Source organism: Hypomesus transpacificus, chromosome 13 (genome assembly GCF_021917145.1).
Source record: "Hypomesus transpacificus isolate Combined female chromosome 13, fHypTra1, whole genome shotgun sequence".
Classification (NCBI taxonomy): domain Eukaryota; kingdom Metazoa; phylum Chordata; class Actinopteri; order Osmeriformes; family Osmeridae; genus Hypomesus; species Hypomesus transpacificus.
The window spans coordinates 9,637,483-9,653,978 of record NC_061072.1 but is presented as its reverse complement, the minus strand read 5'-3'; the positions used below and the strand labels follow the sequence as shown (position 1 = coordinate 9,653,978).

The 16,496-nt window shown below is 42.8% G+C and overlaps 2 protein-coding genes and 1 long non-coding RNA gene across 9 annotated transcripts; 1 reads left to right on the top strand and 2 right to left on the bottom strand.

The window, feature by feature from the left end:
• Positions 1-96: 96 nt before the first annotated feature.
• armc7 (armadillo repeat containing 7) lies at positions 97-2,681 on the bottom strand. 2 transcript variants are annotated; one of them, XR_006956962.1, is made up of 4 exons: positions 2,376-2,681; positions 2,073-2,216; positions 1,270-1,961; positions 97-1,118 (listed from the first exon to the last, which is right to left on the bottom strand). XR_006956962.1 is itself a non-coding variant. In XM_047032525.1 (3 exons), the coding sequence occupies exons 1-3, from the start codon at positions 2,464-2,466 to the stop codon at positions 1,615-1,617; spliced, it is 582 nt and encodes a 193-aa protein (XP_046888481.1). In that variant the 5' UTR covers positions 2,467-2,681; the 3' UTR covers positions 1,125-1,614. The 2 variants fall into 2 exon arrangements, 1 of the variants encoding a protein (XP_046888481.1); XM_047032525.1 differs by lacking the exon at positions 97-1,118 and having other exon boundaries at positions 1,125-1,961.
• An 11-nt stretch (positions 2,682-2,692) lies between these two features.
• Positions 2,693-5,260, top strand: LOC124475717. The gene is made up of 2 exons (XR_006956961.1): positions 2,693-3,207; positions 3,744-5,260. It is a non-coding gene; the product is annotated as an uncharacterized LOC124475717 (long non-coding RNA).
• On the bottom strand, positions 4,669-15,461 carry ndel1a (nudE neurodevelopment protein 1-like 1a). Of its 6 annotated transcripts, XM_047032513.1 has the most exons (11): positions 15,350-15,461; positions 12,943-13,040; positions 10,791-10,944; positions 9,244-9,392; positions 8,541-8,677; positions 8,189-8,356; positions 8,004-8,098; positions 7,696-7,841; positions 7,246-7,280; positions 6,214-6,289; positions 4,669-5,716 (listed from the first exon to the last, which is right to left on the bottom strand). In XM_047032513.1, exons 2-10 carry the CDS (start codon positions 13,032-13,034, stop codon positions 6,249-6,251), a joined length of 1,017 nt encoding a protein of 338 aa, XP_046888469.1. In that variant the 5' UTR covers positions 13,035-13,040; positions 15,350-15,461; the 3' UTR covers positions 4,669-5,716; positions 6,214-6,248. The 6 variants fall into 6 exon arrangements, with proteins under 6 accessions (XP_046888469.1, XP_046888471.1, XP_046888468.1 ...); XM_047032515.1 differs by lacking the exon at positions 6,214-6,289 and having other exon boundaries at positions 15,350-15,460; XM_047032516.1 differs by lacking the exon at positions 6,214-6,289 and having other exon boundaries at positions 5,691-5,713.
• Between the last annotated feature and the right edge of the window lie 1,035 nt (positions 15,462-16,496).

Below are 16,496 nucleotides of genomic sequence, written 5' to 3'. Positions count from 1 at the left end.
GACCTTTTTAAGACATTTTAAGACCATAAAGATTGAAATTTAAGATCTACACAACGCATAACCAAAAAAATATTCAAAGAATTTCTGAAAAAATCTTTATTTCAATTAATTCAGTCATTGAAAAAAACATAAATTTAATTTACAGATAAAGCAATCACATTAGCAACCTAATTAAATGTCATTCAACACTAAGTACTAGGATTGGGGGGGGAAATTGATTCACATATGAATCGCGATTCAGTCTTCTTGCGATTCACATCGATTCACATTTTTTTATTTATTATGTAAGCATATATTGAATCGCGATTTGATTCAAAATCAAATTCGATCAATTTTTTATCAAATCGTGACCCCAAGAATCGTGAAGTACCAAAAGATTCCCACCCCTAATAGAGGATAAGCTTCACATTTCTGTTTAGTATTTATCCGTGTTTCAAAAATAAATAAGTATATTCAAGAAAGTTCTACTTATTGTCACAGTATTTTGTGAACGAGTACTTAAAAATACTTCAGCAAACTTTCACTTGTTTTATAAGTATGATTAGAAGGCAGAGTATTCTGTTTTATAACTTGGCATTAGCAGAAACAAAACATATGTTGTCCTTTGGCATTTAGTAGTGTCATAAGGGCAATTACACTGTTTTGTAGAAAGGAACTTTGCAGGAAACCTCTGTGGCTCAGTGGGTAAGCATGTGTTCCATCGAGTCTAATTTCTATTTCACTTCATAAATATTGTCTCTCCTCTCAGCCAAACGCTTGTTAATCTCAGGAAGATTCTCTTTAGTTTGGTTAGAAACAGGGTGCGAATTATACAATTAAAATCTGGGGGGTCAGCTTCTTCTACCGGACGTAAAGTCATATTTACGATTACAGTTCATTTTCCTATTGATCTCAGTGGCAGGTGGACGTCCAGTAAACCTTTGGAACGCTACAAACGCACACATGCATGAAGACTCCCAGCTGTGTAGAATTTCCTTTCAGGTCCACCCAGGACATGTGCTCTGCACATGATGCTTAGCAGGAGCAGGCTGCTTTGAGGTCTGGACCTGAGACACATTCAACAGAACTGAGGAGTCTCTGGTCTTCATGTGCTGCCTCACGTGTTAGCAAGGAATGCACTGATGAAAAAGTAAGGATGATTGTTTAATGAATGTATAAAAAGGAAAATAACATTACAATTCACAAGGGACATTTGCTTACTAAATGTATTGAGAGTTCATGACCAATGTCTATTATCAAATAGATCCATCAACCACTGGTAGTGCTCACCTTTAAAACTAGATTTGATAGTAGCCAAATGCATAGCAGGCATTATACACAGCAGTCATCCATCAACCAGTCCTTGCTGACCAAAAAAGGGGCATCATCTCCCTCATATGGCAGTGACATGTTGTAGCAATGTAGACCTTGTTCAAGGACAGTAACTACCAACGACAACATGTTCAGCCAATACAATAAAATCTGTCAGACTGTTTTCTGTCAAACCATCCTTGTGCAGTCCCAGGCAGTGTGATCCTGCCTGAGTCCAGTCACTGTCTCAGAGTATAGATTAATCAGTCCATCAGATATCCAGTCTAAAAGGACCAGAGGCAACCGCGTTCCTCTATGTCCATACTAATCCTTGGGCAGAGGGATCCCCAGAGTGGTCTGATGGTGGCCCTGCAATCGCTCCTCTGCCCTGGCCACCTGCTGCCTCGTGCAGTAGTCCTGAACAAACACAGAGGCCAGGTTGCGCAAGCGTGGGTTCTGAGAGAGGGAAAAGCGCAGCATGCACTGCACCACCGTGGTGTCTGTGGTGAGAGAGCGGGAGGCCGCCGTGGTGAGATTCATGAGTGTGGAGATGGCCGACAGTACCGTCTCCTCTCGCCGGCTTGACAGGCAGCTGGTTACCAAGGCGATGCCATCACTCTGCAGGATCTGGTCTCGGCACTCAGGGTCCATACTCATGTTACACAGCCCTCCTGAAAGAAATGAGTGAAGACAGAGTAAGCTACCTTGCATCTCTCTGTTGAGTGGGAGGACTTTTCAAGCACCTTTGCGTACAACATCTGATCTGTGTGCACAATACTTACCCATCCCAAATTCAACAAAGTTCTCATTATCTTCTGTGAGCATGTCCAAAAAGAGGTCCATCACCTGAAGCGTTCGTAGGTCCACCATGTTTCTGGGGTCATATGCAAAATTTGCCAAATTCGCCAGTACTTGCTCTTTGGCCTCTAAATGATAGCAATATTTTCAACGTTAGAATGGGTAGACTAGCCCATGCAGTTCACAAACATGTTGGAAATCTTAGAATTTGTTAAGGTAAAATATCAACCAACATCAAGATTAAATATCGTTGATACATGTTTTAAAAAATAATTATTGCTACGCACCTTCACTGTCTGTGTCCTGAAATTCGGTAACTAGTGATTGTAAGTATTCAAAACGATCAGATCCTGTCGAATTTCCCGGCTTCCCTGACATCGTAGCCTTGATCTGACTAGTAAAAATAAATAATCAAGCTACACCTTCTAAACATTTTGGAAACACAATACTCCTCAAACCACATAGCTTACTATATGTGTATTTTCAAAAAATATATATTATTTTTCTCCTTTTCTGTTTAATAGCTGATTGCAATCACTTTTCTTTGACGTTTCGAGGCACTGGAACGACCTGCTATAAGTCCGTCAACTAAATATCTCCCCACAAACATAAATATATTTAAATGTTCCATGATAGAGTTATCTACATTGCGAGTGGATTTTGGATTTACATTTAGTCATTTTTTAGTCATTTGGATAGTAAATATTGTTTAAGTTTGCTGAGATATATGTCGCAAGAATTTTGCAACACATATATATCATGTGAATAGTATGTTTAACTAAAAGCAAGTTAACTACCCTTGAGAATTTGTTTTGTAATGAAGGGAGCGGAAGTGCATGATACGTGAGTTTTAGCACGCTTACATGGCGATGCCAGACAGAGAGGGTCGTTGAACAGTTTTGGAGGGGGTGTGTGTACAGCCAGTCTATCAAAATATTACTATTATGGCAATAATTTGCCAGAAGACCCTGAACAGTTAATCTTGTGCGTCGTCCTACAATCGGACACCTAACTGGTTCCCACCATGAAACAACATCAACTGTCCACTGTAAAGCGCCTTACCAAACCTATTTTGTTTGGAACATTAATCGTGGGACTTGCTACTGCTTTCTTCAACAGGTACACTCATTCTTTATATATCTAAAGGATACATTTGACCTCGACTATCTTAATTGTTTACGATGGTACAATCCACTCTCACATAACCCATAATTGATTCAATAACCTTGACCAGCCTATCTTACGTCCCCCATAACTAAACAAAAATGCGAGTATACATGCAACATTGCTTGGCAACAACTTGTCAACACTGAATTTCTGACTTTGCATTCACACCTCTTATCATTCAGCAGTTCTGATTAATTGCCAAATGATAGACAAAGTTCAACATAACACAATGCATATCCCAGGGCCAAAACAGTCAACATCTCATCTTGTTCCACCAGAGATGGCAAAAGTACACACATCATTCTGTCAAGTAGAATAACTCGTATTTATAAAGAGCCTGGTTTAAAAATGTAAGAAATACAAAGTACAGATATTTGTGTAATGAAAAAAAGGTGCTGAAGTACTGATACCAGAAATATCTACAAACTATCTACCAAAACTGATTGCAACAGTGACATGTTAATTCTAAAGCACTGTGCCTTCCCCAGACACCTATTCTTTGAGGACATCGCAGCGATCCGGGCCCAGGAGCGAGCCCGTAATGAAGCCAAACTGATGGAGATCTTGGAGAGAAGACACAGGCAGATGGAGGAGCTAGCGGATAAGAAAGGAGGCATGTGAAAGAATGGCTCTTCACCTAGGCACAACAAACAGTAGACTCCCTCCAGTTGAGGTGGCACTACATTAACTTTCTTGTGACGTGAAATCGACTGTTCAGTCGGAAAAATATTGATTGTGAAAAAGGTGATGGAGGGATGTGATCCACCTGTTGTGAGGGTTTTGAAAATACGGTTCAGATGCAGTTTGTAAGCTCTTTACCCAAACTGAGATGTTTTCAAATTACGTGCATGGACTGATAATGGCCGGGTTTCCCAGATTTGTTAAGAAGCTCTTAACGCTAAGATCTTCTTAAGAACGTTCTAATAGCGTTCTAAGGCGCCCTTAGAACGTTCTTAAGACGTTCTTAGCGTTAAGAGCTTCTTAACGAATCTGGGAAACCTGGCCAATACTTGTTATAATTCAAGTTCAACAAGTTTAATTGTCTTAGAAATTAGTGCAAAAATCTGTATATTTGATGCAACCTCCTATTATTAAGGTTTGGTTCACCTGTAATAAAACTAAATAATTCCTGTAAGTTTGGTCTATTTGATATTACCTTGAAATAAATGTATAGAATCAGAACAGGTAAATTCAGAGCTGCGACTGAATGTACAGCCACCTACCACCAGAGGGAGATATCTACCTTTGTTTATAAAAATGTTCATAATTTACCAAATAATAAACATGCAAATATCAAATTTATCAACAGCTACCAAAATATATTTGAGACTAGATTGGCATAGTTTTTTATTTTCACGTTAAGACAGACAACGGGTTGTAAATCATCATATAATACATGTATGATGACAAATGTATGATTATATCCTTTTTATTTAAACACATGCCATTAAAGAAATCGGAAATAAATTAAAACATTTTACATGAAGAGGACAAACAAGCAATATTGCACTTGAATGAAACGTAAATATCCGCACAAGGTCAAGTGCTACACTTGCTTATAATGGTGTTGTGACATTTTCAAGAAACATCATAAAATACTAACATTTAAATGCCAGAGGAGATTCAAAATGGTGGTAGTTTCTGTTTAAACTCCAAAGGAAAACAAATGGTCAGTACTACTTCAGTGGACATCTGTAAATAACGATCAATATGACCAATATTGTGCACACTCATATGGTTCAATAACATAAGTAACATCTCTTCCCTTTTTAATGTAACCAACTGATACTTTGTAACAAGTTATAGACAAACAAACTATTGTATGCAGAAATAATAGAACAACACACTGTAACCCTCATGGCTGTAAGAGTAAAGACAGATGGTTTAAAAGGTTGACATTGAAGGTTTAAACTTCCCTCAATTATTTATGGCAAACATGTGAGGAGCCAGTCCACATGGCAAAAAATCATTTCAGGCTATTTAACCCATCGAGCACATGTGCCATCCCATTAATGCTGGCAATCCCATTCCTGCAAACCACAGTCTGGGTCACAGCTGCTAGATGAAGATATTACAGTAATTCAGATGTTTGCATTTAGCCCCCAGAGACAGACAAACAAAAAAACATATATATGTATATCAGATAAACATATACAGGACATACCCACAAGTACTGACTCGTCATAACACACAGTGCAGTGACTGCAAAAAGGGCCAGAATTACAGTGTGAAAAGTGTTTTATAGTGCTAGCCATTCTCTGTGCTCTCTGGAGTCTGTAGATGTCCACACAATATTCGGTCCACAGGCAGTGGACAGAGTGGGGAGAGTGGGGTTGTAAATTAGGGGCTTTCTGGGGTACAACACCGTCACACGGTTAAAGGCAGAAGGCCAGGGGGGGAGGCAGAAGGGGGAGCTGTGATGGCCGTCAGGGTGCCAGGGTCTAGTCCATTCACCGGCCTGCTGCAGAAACAAACAACACGGGTCAAATCCTCTCAGGGTTAGGGTTACAGTTGTTTCTATAAAACATCATCATTGATAGAGAGCTAAGTTATGGCAGCTGTGTCTGCCTATACGACAAAACCTAAGGTAAAAACTACAATTTTGTTATTACGTGACATTTGAATAGTATGAATTTGAACTACATGCCTATCTGATGGACCAGATATCACTTTTAGCCACCATGACCTGCTTCTCTCAGCTGTTAACCAAACAAAGGCCGTATTTGAAGCCGCAGTCAATGTGGTGGACAGACGTTGCCAACACAGGACAAACCAGTGACCCAAGTCACACAGCAAGCTTCTTCTCAATCTCTCCTCATTATGTTCCTGACAACTGACACTGTCTCATACACCACACACACACACACACACACACACACACACACACACACCTACACACACACACACACACACACACACACACAGGGGATGCTTCCAACCCCCTGGGTCGCCACCTACCATGCACGTGCAGCCATTTATGGAACTAGATGACATCAACAGATCACATAGAAGGCAGCGACTAGAAAAAGCCCTGCTGGAGAATGTGAAGTAAAGGAGTTGTGTTTACAGGACACAGGCAGTGTGTTAAAGGTTACCACTCTGTCTGGTTAGCATCACTGATGGAACACCAACGGTGAAACCATGCCCATGCTTGGCAACAGTCCACAGGCTGATACTGTATGTTAGGGCTGAGGGCTACAGATCAAGTGTGTTAAATGGTACCTGCCTAGCAGGGAAACACTTCTGGACTGCTGGACATGGTAGGAGAAGGAGGTTGCTGTCCCTATTTCTACCTATATCCAAAACGGTCACCAATCTTACAACCCGCTTGAAATCTAGTGCAGACTTCATGCTCCAACTTCAACCTGCGGGTGAAAACTGTGACCTTGTGTACCAATCTGCACGCTCAGCCAATCAGCTACTCCTTCACATCAGCAGAAGGGTAAGCCACTGTTCCTACTGCCTCTCACACAGCCCATCTCCATGGTAATGGACATGTGCTCTGGTAGGAGACCTCAGTAGAGGACACAGGAGTTGGCATGACAGCACACAGTCATCCATCGGTAGTACACTTAACTGTGTACAGTAGTAGTCATTATTGGCGGTAACCTGGGCAAAGGGGACTAAACATCATGCACCGCATCACCACATTTCATCTCGAGCTCGCCACCAATGACCCTTCTCCCAAACATGATCAATAACTAGAATCACTACTCACACCAGCAGACAGACAGACAAATCAATGAAAAGGATATCTATCAGCTATCAGCTAAGAGTAAAAAAAGAAAAAGAAAACAAAAAGAAGAGAACAAAGCAGGGAGAATGACACCACCCCCAGGAGTGGTTAGTGGGTGGTTAGTGGAGACAGTGATGACCTCATCCAGCCCACAGTGAGTAACTCTACCCAGCATTACATGACAGGACAGGAGGCTGGTTAAAGCAGCATGCAGGTGAATCTACCCACACTCAGGGTAACGGAAGAAGCATTACCCAGAATTAATGCAGGGAATATGACCTTCTCTCTCCTGCTGGGGGAAAACACACAGGTCTAAGACTGGGTGGCTCATCCACCCCTCCTCCTCCTGCTCACTGTCATCAACATTATCAACAGAATATTTATCATCTTTCATGGCTTTAAAACACTCCCGCGAACATCCTCCCTTAATTACAACATGTCGTCTAAACAAACACTCTGAAAGATTAACCGGCAACAGCGAACACCAAATCCATTTAAACAGATATCCTTTATCATGGAGAAAGGGGATGAATGATGATCAACAAAGGTAGAAGCATCATGCCTCAATCCATTTGACATAAGAGGCTTATCACAATGAGATCCCCACCCTTTCCCATTCAAGCCTCGGCTACCCTTGTTCAACACAGGTGAGTAACTTGCGAGTAATCACCGAAATCTAAACGACTCCAGGAGAGAGTACTCACGCTTTGTCGAAGTACGATGTGTGGAGTGAGTGAGAGAACTTGGCCGTGTTCCCGTTGATCACGTTCCCATTCTCGGTAACAAACGACTTCCTGGCTTTCTGGTCCTTGGCAAAGTTCCTGCAAGCTGCCAGCTTAGACTCCAAGGCCTGGGAGAGAGACACAAAGGGAGAAGATTCTCTCGTCACACAGACAGCCAGGTGTTGGGTGGGTGGACACGGGGGGAGGGGGGGGTGGGGGGGAAATGACCTTGAACCCCGTTGGCTTAGCAGGAACGCTGAACGTGTGGCGGCGGAGGAGGACCGACTCACCCCTACTTTCCGTAGCAAGTCGCTAACAATGTTGAGGGCAGATATCCTAGCTGAGGGAGTCAGAGGGGAGTTGGTGCCATAGCCATTGGACAACGCTGAGGAAACACAAAATACAATAAACAACCACTGACCTACTCGTCGAGTAAAGAAAACACATTCGAAAGGTTCCAGGAGCCTCTCCGTACCTGTCGGGTTGGCGAAGGCGTTGTCGAGGCTCTGGCCCAGAGGAGTAGCAGGCAGAGACAGAGGAGCCTGCACAGCAGTGTCCATCTTGATGTGGTCCTGGGTGGGGGAGCTGGGAGCAGACATCCTGTCTGTCTGACGCTCTCGGACGGCGAGCTCCTGGCGTAAATCTGTCGGAGAGGCACGGGCACGTTTACCACGACTGGGGGCCGCCCCGAAAAACCCGACAACCTCTGATGCTGTGAGAATGCGGGTTTTTTCATTTCACACCAATGATGAAAAGATGAGAGGCGGAGCAACGGTGTGCAAATGAGTAGAGATGTTGTTAGCGAGTAAGAACAGGTCAATAAGCACCTCTGGCTTCATCCTTTAATCTCTGCACCGAGACCAGGAGGGATTCCTTCTCGTCAAGCTCACTCTCCAGGAAGGCGTTCCGCTCGATGGCCTGGTTCAAACGCTGCTCAAAGTCCTCCAGAGACACAATGGTAGCCCTGGATTAGAGGGTCAAAGGTACAGAAAGAGAGAGAAAGAGTGAAGTAGGGAGGAAAGGTATGAAATATTATTAAATAAGCATGAAGAAATGAACTATGTGCGTGTCAGTGTCATGCATCTTGTTTGGTTAAAATAAAAAGACTGATGTATTTCCTGTCAGGGATAGACTAATCATTCCTCTGAGGAATTTACATCTCTGGCATCTTTGGTAGCACTAATCTGAATCCCATTCAAACCAATTACAGCAATCAGATCCACTTGGGCCTCTTGCCCACAATAACTGGAAAGGGGATTTCGCATTGGTGTACTGATTACTCCCATTGAGGAAATTAACTAGGGAATATACCTCCATCAAAACAGCTGGGCCGGTTAGGATGTCAGACCTGTGATCAACTGCAGTCGGCACAGGCCTAATGTAGGCCACTGTATGCATTTCTAAAATGTATTTGGGGGTGTACTAGTTTTCAAATGACTTGGGGTTATATATCACATTTCAGGTATTCAGGCCTCTCCTGTGGGGTTGTGGTAGTATGTTCATATGCGTGTTGACTGTGTGTTTGCTGACCTCTTGGCCCTCTCCAGGTCATCGTTGGACTGCTCCAGTTCTCTGACGTATTTGTGGAGCTGCTCCTTGATGCTGCGTGTCTGGCCCAGGTCGTCCTCCAGCACGGAGATCTGCTTATAGCTCTGGGAATACTGCTGCTCCAGCTTCTCCTGCAGGGGGGGGGTGGGGGTGGAGGGAGGGAGGAGAGAAGGACAGGGAGTGGAAGAAAAAAAGAGCGAGAGAAAAAGGGGGTTTCACATTCAACCATGTACTTTACATTTACTTTACCAGGGACATAGGTTCTACAAATTCCATATGCGACCATATCGGTTAGAGGGAGAAGTTAACCTAGATTTTAACATCTATTTTTCAGACTGCTGTTTCATGCTCCGCTGCTCTCCCATTCTCAGGCATGTGACCCACATCTCCAGCTCTCTAACGATTCAGCTCAATGGTTTATCCCGGCCTTGTCAGCCTGTCTGACATACTGTATATCTGCACAGTCATGTAGGCATCAATTGAGTAACCTGGGTCACTCTTCCCATAACAGTTCTGAAATGCCATTGTGAATGCGTCACACTCAAATACTGTGCCTTCACTAAACAAACATAACATGAGACATGAGCTGTTGCTTTTACAGGACTCGTCACTGACTGTACAAACAGATTCCTATAACCTTAGGGAGAATGACCCCATCCCTGGAGGTTTGTCCGTGTCACAGACACGAACGCGAGTGCCTTCTTACATATTTGCCTAGGGAAAAAAAATCAAATAAAGAAAGAAATCGTATAGATGAATAGGCCACCAATCGAACCTCATTCCTAACATATGTTCTTCTCTCCATGGGCGGACTTGATTTGCATGGCTGGAGATATACCGTCATGTGAACATAGGGCTTGGAGCTCTGTTCAATTCTAATTCTTCACTAATTATGGAGCGAAAACACACATAGGAGAGAGACTGATGTGTTGTTCATGACGTTCATGCTGGCGCAGCTGGAATGATCAACTGAGGCCCAGGAAAGCACAGGTGCCAATTGTGACCAGAGTTGGGATATCGAGGACATTTCTTCCTTGTACCTCACGGTGCGAAATATATTTCCATCTAGTAGAGTAATGTTTAGAATGTCTGGGTAAGGCCTCTGGTGGATAGGGTAGGCTGCACCTGCTGCAACAATGGGATTTCAGTCTCTGGAGACAAATGATGATGTATGGCATCTTGAAAGAATAATCAATTATTAAATTCAACACAGGACACAGGAGTTTTGGTTTACAATTGTGCTTGTGTCAGCAGGTAAGCTAAGTCCAAAACAGTACATACATGTCCAGTGGCAAGGGTTAAGAAAGAAGATCTGAAATATGAAACTAAGTCTAAAATGTACTTTGGACTGTGTCCAGTACGCAGGGTTTCCCGCAGAAAATGTGTTAGCTAGGGTGGTAAAGTTTGTTAGTTTTTTTGACTACGTAGTTAAGGCGGCAGGCGTGTGTTGCTTAGGTGGCCACCTTAACTGAAAAGTGCTGCGGGAAACCCTGAGTATGATTGAATCTGGTGAGAACCCTCATGTTTACCTTGAGCGAGTCCACATCAGCCTTGAGTCTCTGGTTGTCAGAGTGCAGGTCTCTCATGCGATGCTCCGCCTGGCCCAGCTGAGTCTCCAGCTCGGCCTCCAGCTCCCTGCTGCCCTCCTGGAACTCCAGCAGCTCCTCCTGGGCCTCCTGGTAGCTGTAGAGGGGGAGGACAGCTCAGCACACAGCCACAACAACTGGATTGGAGCGCTGACTAAAATGCATAAACCTGCAGAGTTTTGTCAGATTGACAATCTGCTTCCTGTTCCCCCTTTATAACCTTCTCTAAAGTTAGGGAAGACATATTTGGGGGAAAAGGGGGTGTCTCTGTTAGGGTTGGGGATACAGTAGTACACAATATATTACATAATTATTATAGTTACATCACTTCCTAAAGCAAAAGGTTATCTAGTTTGTAGACAGTGCCAGGAACAAGGTCAGCCTAAATAACAGTCCAGGATACAGGCCGTATCCTAGATCTTTATTATTTATTTAACTATTACAGTGATATTTCCTGTCGTGTGAGACACAGATGGTATAAAAATAGATTTTAACGACTGACTTCAAGTTCACTTGAATGAAAGTTGTTTAGTCAACAATCACTTAGGCCAACATTTTTGTCAGTTACTAAAATTCCTTTCAACAGGGAATCACAGAGACAAAGTCTCTTAATTGCTCTTGACAAACACATTACCATCCAGAAAGTGAAATACAGCACAGCAGTCACCCATCCAGCCCATAAATAGATTACAAAACAACAAACAGATAGCTGTCTACTGTGGGTCTGTGGCCAGGGGAGGGCAGATTTTCAGGATGTAGTGTTGAGGGTTATATAAGTGTCTGCTTGTCCAAAACAGCTACGGATAAAAGCGGTCTAAAAATGGCAGCTGCAGAGTCCAAGGGGACACGCTACAGACATGTGACTGGCGGGACAGGCTGGAAGGGGTCTGGAGCCAGGGAGGCCATCGAAACAGTAAACACTACCAGCTCCAGGCTGTCCTGTCAGGGCAGGGGGGCAGTGAGAGACCTTTCAACTCAGCAGTTCCTCTTTTCCGACATCTGTAGTTTCTTCATGCCCTGCACTCTCTGTGCTCTTTTCTCTAGCTTGTTTTTCTCAAGAGGAGGATGAGATCCAAGTAATGTCATTGGTTATCTGCTGATATTACGACACTATTTGTATGTAGCTTTGGATAAAAGTGATGGGTATACCCAACCATTCATCTATAGATAAATACATATAACTGTTAAGGACACAAGATTATTTAACTTGACCCCAACTGTGAACATGGACATCATCTTGTGCCCCACTGTTGTGAGTGCTGGAGAATGTTCAAGCAACACAACAACTTCATTAAGCTGTACTTTACTGGAAGTAACTTTAGGCTATAGCAAATACTTAACCGATTCAAAGATCACACACTCACAGGAGAAGAGCAGAGGTGGTCTTGATTGTCCTTGACTTTAAAGAGGTTACATGTCCAGTCTTTTATGTAACTGGGTGTAAGCCTAAGCTTGTTTCCCATTACGCTGGGTGTGTCTGCAGATCACCGGGATCTTATCGGTGTCCTTTTGTATCAAGGAATCCAGCGTAACATGGATGTACACCCAGGGAAATAGACCAGAAATAATTCCAACAGTGTCAAGCTACCAAGCTCTTACTGTTAAGGAAAAATAACAAAAAACCACAACACCTCTTTGACGTAATTCCATTTAGAGATAAAACACACAAAAGGTTTTACTTTCCGATGTGAAAAAAGATCTGTCCCTTTGGAGGAAGGCTGTTTCAAGAGAATTCCTGAGGCTGCTCCTACATAATGTGTTTTCAAAAGGTGAAACTGGATCTGCCATCTTTACTGCTTTATCCACGTAACAAGACTGGCTTTGGGAATATTCTATCTAAAGGTGATACTGTTCCCAGGCACAGTGTCACCACAGACTATACATCTACACCAGAATTTCTAAAAAGAGTAAAGTGTAGACCAAAAGCTCTGAGCCCAATCCAGCCGAAGTTAAAAGAAGTTAGTCTGTGTAGAAAGGTTAGGCTGTGTGTGTGTAAGTTAGGCAGTGTGTGTGTAAGTTATGCTGTGTGTGTGTAAGTTATGCTGTGTGTGTGTGAGTTATGTAGCCAAATAGGAATTCATAGCTGGTTACCTACCTCTTCTTGTACTTGAGGGAGTGTGACTTCCAAAAGTCGATCTCCTCATCTTTGGAGGAGAATTTTGGTATCATATCTGTATCCATGGTCATCCCAATCTGAAACACAAATAGAAAACAGTAAGATCCTTCCTGCTGATGTTGACACAGCATACAACACAGTAGGCTATAGCCTAATCGCCCACAGCCCAACTCAATCTAATACTGTACCATCTTCAGCTTCACTAATGCCAGATGAATGTGATCCAAAACACAGCACAGTGTGCTTGGCTGGGATGATTCTTTAGGGCAGACTAGGCGATAGTTGACAGAGTGACCTTTTGTCCTCAGTATCCCGCTCACTGATCGATGAAGTTCCATCGCAACAAACTAGAAGCTATTTGTGTCCAGGCTGCTCCTGAGGGCATAGGAAGTGGGACCTGCGTTGTTCACTTTCCACCATCCTTGCTGGCTTCGAGTCTATTGTGGCCCATACTGTTAGGCCTAAGCTAAACCAAGCCAGCAACAACTCTCCCTCCTGTGGCCTGTTGCCTGATTGATTCTCTGACCTCCCATGGCCTGCAGGACAGAGTGCTCAACAGACAGCAGCATTGCAGGGGTTAGGTCAGGTCCCACCAGGACACAGACACTGCAGATCAGGATCAATCAAAATTAGACGGAAAGAAGTCAACATAGGAGCCTCTCCTGAGTTCTCCTTGTCTTAACATAGATTAGACTGAAAAAGTATAGATAGCTCAAACAAAGTGAATATGCTTAAAACCAATAGATTAAACAACACTGGTTCCAAACACACAATTTAGGTTATAGGACTTTGTGATGAGCATCAACAAGAACAAGAGAGTCAACTGCTGTTAAAATACTCAAAACTGCCAGAGTCTGTTTCAAACAGTCAGAATAATATTTTATCATCTCAGCAAAGACTAGCCTGGTAATACAATCTGGAAACTCCAACCTCCCTTAATCCATCAATATTCCTTGGATTTATTCACCACAGGATGCATATTGGCCTAGCGATGGCAAAAGTGAAATAGGTGCGGTGGTGATTCAAAATGACACATTCCTATTCCATCACAGGGTTAAGGTCATGGCCTGAGGTCCCATACATTACAGTGACTAGGCTATACTTAGAGGGCGTAGAGCGGTGACTGAGAGATGTCCTGCCAATGGAATCATCTCAGTCGAGGACATTAGGCTGAACCTACATGAGTGTCATAAATATTGCCCTGGCAGACTGCAGACATATTGCTAACCATCGCCCTAAGTGAGTATTAATGTATTAAGTGAGACCCCCGAATAACAGTAGGCATGGCTATGTGTTGAGTTCACACATTCAAGGGAAACCATTTGAGATCTGCTAAACTGCCTGTATTTAATTTGGAAACAATAGAGACGTTCCAGAAGTTTAAGGAATATAGGCCACTAGTCTCACTAACAAGTCACATTAAGAAATAGGCATACTTTAAGATTTTCTCAGAACTCAAAGGATTTCTCATCCAGATACAGAGCCATTGCACAGAAAGAAAAAGACCTCTTTAACAATGGACTCATACTGTTATCTCCCTCTGCATTGGGATTGGCTCAGACAGGCACTGAATACATTTCAGGAGAAGCCAACTGAGAGAACAATATACCAACTTCTAACATCATCATCTAACATCAACATAACAACATTTTAAGTCAGGTGTTAATATGACAAGACAGCACAAAGTTTTAAAGGAAATTTACGTTGGAGAGCACGTTTTGTGTATTTGAGAAACAAATAAAATGTGCCGAAAGAATAGCGGCTATTCGAAATGGTTGAAGACAATCTAGTAGGACGTGTCACTAGTACCTCCCTTCCTTAACAACAGCAACGATTACAGAAATTTAACAGTCAAATATCCATGGACATTTGTGAGCTCTTGTGATCTTTCAAAAAGACAGCCTATATAGCTTTATACCATGAAGATAAGGCATGGCAGTAAACCATATCTCATTAACGGCACGCTCACAATGCATCTACAGTACATTTCTCTCAGCTTTTAGCACGCCATCCACTCTTATAACGTTACACATGGGGTATGTCACCACACGGGGTGCATCACCACACCTGCATACCAAGTCTAAATATATAATATTTCCAACAACTGACAAATCTACGGGGTTTAAAACGCGTTGCCGTCTAGTAAGAGTCCGAGCACTTGACACGCAACTGTCAGATCCTTAGTAAGGACCTACACTCAGCTGTCTCATGTGTTGGCTGGCTTGTTGTAGCTGGGTACAAATCCATCTAGCTAAAGCTAGGCTAACTGGCTAGGACGTTTTTATGTATTTGTCATGATAAAACTAGAGACAATGATACATTATTTCAACATCAATAGCCATGTACAACGACACAGATAAATCACGTTAATCAGTTCAATAGCTACCTGAACATTTCCAATCGTTGCCTCGCCCTTTGGTTTTTAGTCCATCTTCGTCGACCTAGTTGCTCCGGTGGAAGAAGCTGTTGATGCTGACAGCAGTACTGTCTGGGGTTTTCACGCGCAGCTTTCGTCACATAAGGCATGCAAGAGGGCTGGGCTGGATGCGTTCACCGTCTTCAGAGCTGCGGATTACGCGCAGCCAGAAATGTAAATATTCTATCTTGAAAAATGGCATCATCTGGTGGCCACAATCGGCCATGGGATGAATTTGGTCCCACCCAACATACTCAGTAAAAAGGACAATTGTATTTATTGCTTCTTTAAAAACGTTATCCTCCGCCCCCAAACATATACCACTATTTTCTGTTCTGTTCTATTATACCACAGTCGTTATTGGACAAGGCTTCTCGTTGTCCCCAGAGCCATAGAAAAAGTAGAAAAAAATTATATGGCTCTGGTTGTCCATACAGGTTATCCCACCTCTTTTCACGTTTTCCTGACTCGTTGCTTAGATACAAAACCAAACACCCTTACCAATCATGGCTTCTAGATCGCAAAAAGTTGATAAGACTCCTTTGAAAGAGTGGACCTCGTCCTTTGAAGACAGAATGTCATTGTTTGCAAAACTGGAGGAGTCTAACAGAGCGATTAGAAAGGTTTGTTCTGGAAAAGCAACTTCAGTGCATGATAATGACATCTTTATTCCGGCCCTAGAAATTATGTTTATTTTACAGTTAGATGTGATGTTTCTTTATGTTTGCTCTCTCAAAACTACAAAACCGAGATATAGAGTTAGTGTCATGGTAAAACTTGACCTTACATGTGTTTGGAGTTTGGGGATTAGTTATAAGGGTTTGTAATAATTGGGTTTGTAATAAGGCGGCCCGGTTTGTGTGGCACCACTAACACAGAAGACTGCTTTCATATTGAAATGAGACCTGCTATTCTACTAAAGGAGAATGAGATTCGTTGTCATAGAGACTTAGCCTCTCCAACTGGCAATCCTGTGAATAAACAAGGTACCCTTAACTGGCCTGGAGTGGGCAGTGTTTGTGGTTAGGTCAATGTCTGAGTGTGGCTGCATGAGAGTGGACAGAATGACTACTGTATGTACCAACACTAACAGCGCTATACAGAGAACGTACGCATA

Coding starts and splice junctions, on each gene's coding strand:
- armc7 (XM_047032525.1), bottom strand. CDS start 2,466: ATGTCAGGGAAGCCGGGAAATTCGACAGGATCTGATCGTTTTGAATAC. Junction 2,217..2,375: donor TCAGGACACAGACAGTGAAG/GTGCGTAGCAAT, acceptor GCTATCATTTAG/AGGCCAAAGAGCAAGTACTG. Junction 1,962..2,072: donor CTTTGTTGAATTTGGGATGG/GTAAGTATTGTG, acceptor CATTTCTTTCAG/GAGGGCTGTGTAACATGAGT.
- ndel1a (XM_047032510.1), bottom strand. CDS start 13,034: ATGACCATGGATACAGATATGATACCAAAATTCTCCTCCAAAGATGAG. Junction 8,678..9,243: donor GACCTGGAGAGGGCCAAGAG/GTCAGCAAACAC, acceptor CCTCTAATCCAG/GGCTACCATTGTGTCTCTGG. Junction 7,842..8,003: donor ACTTGCTACGGAAAGTAGGG/GTGAGTCGGTCC, acceptor TCTCTCTCCCAG/GCCTTGGAGTCTAAGCTGGC.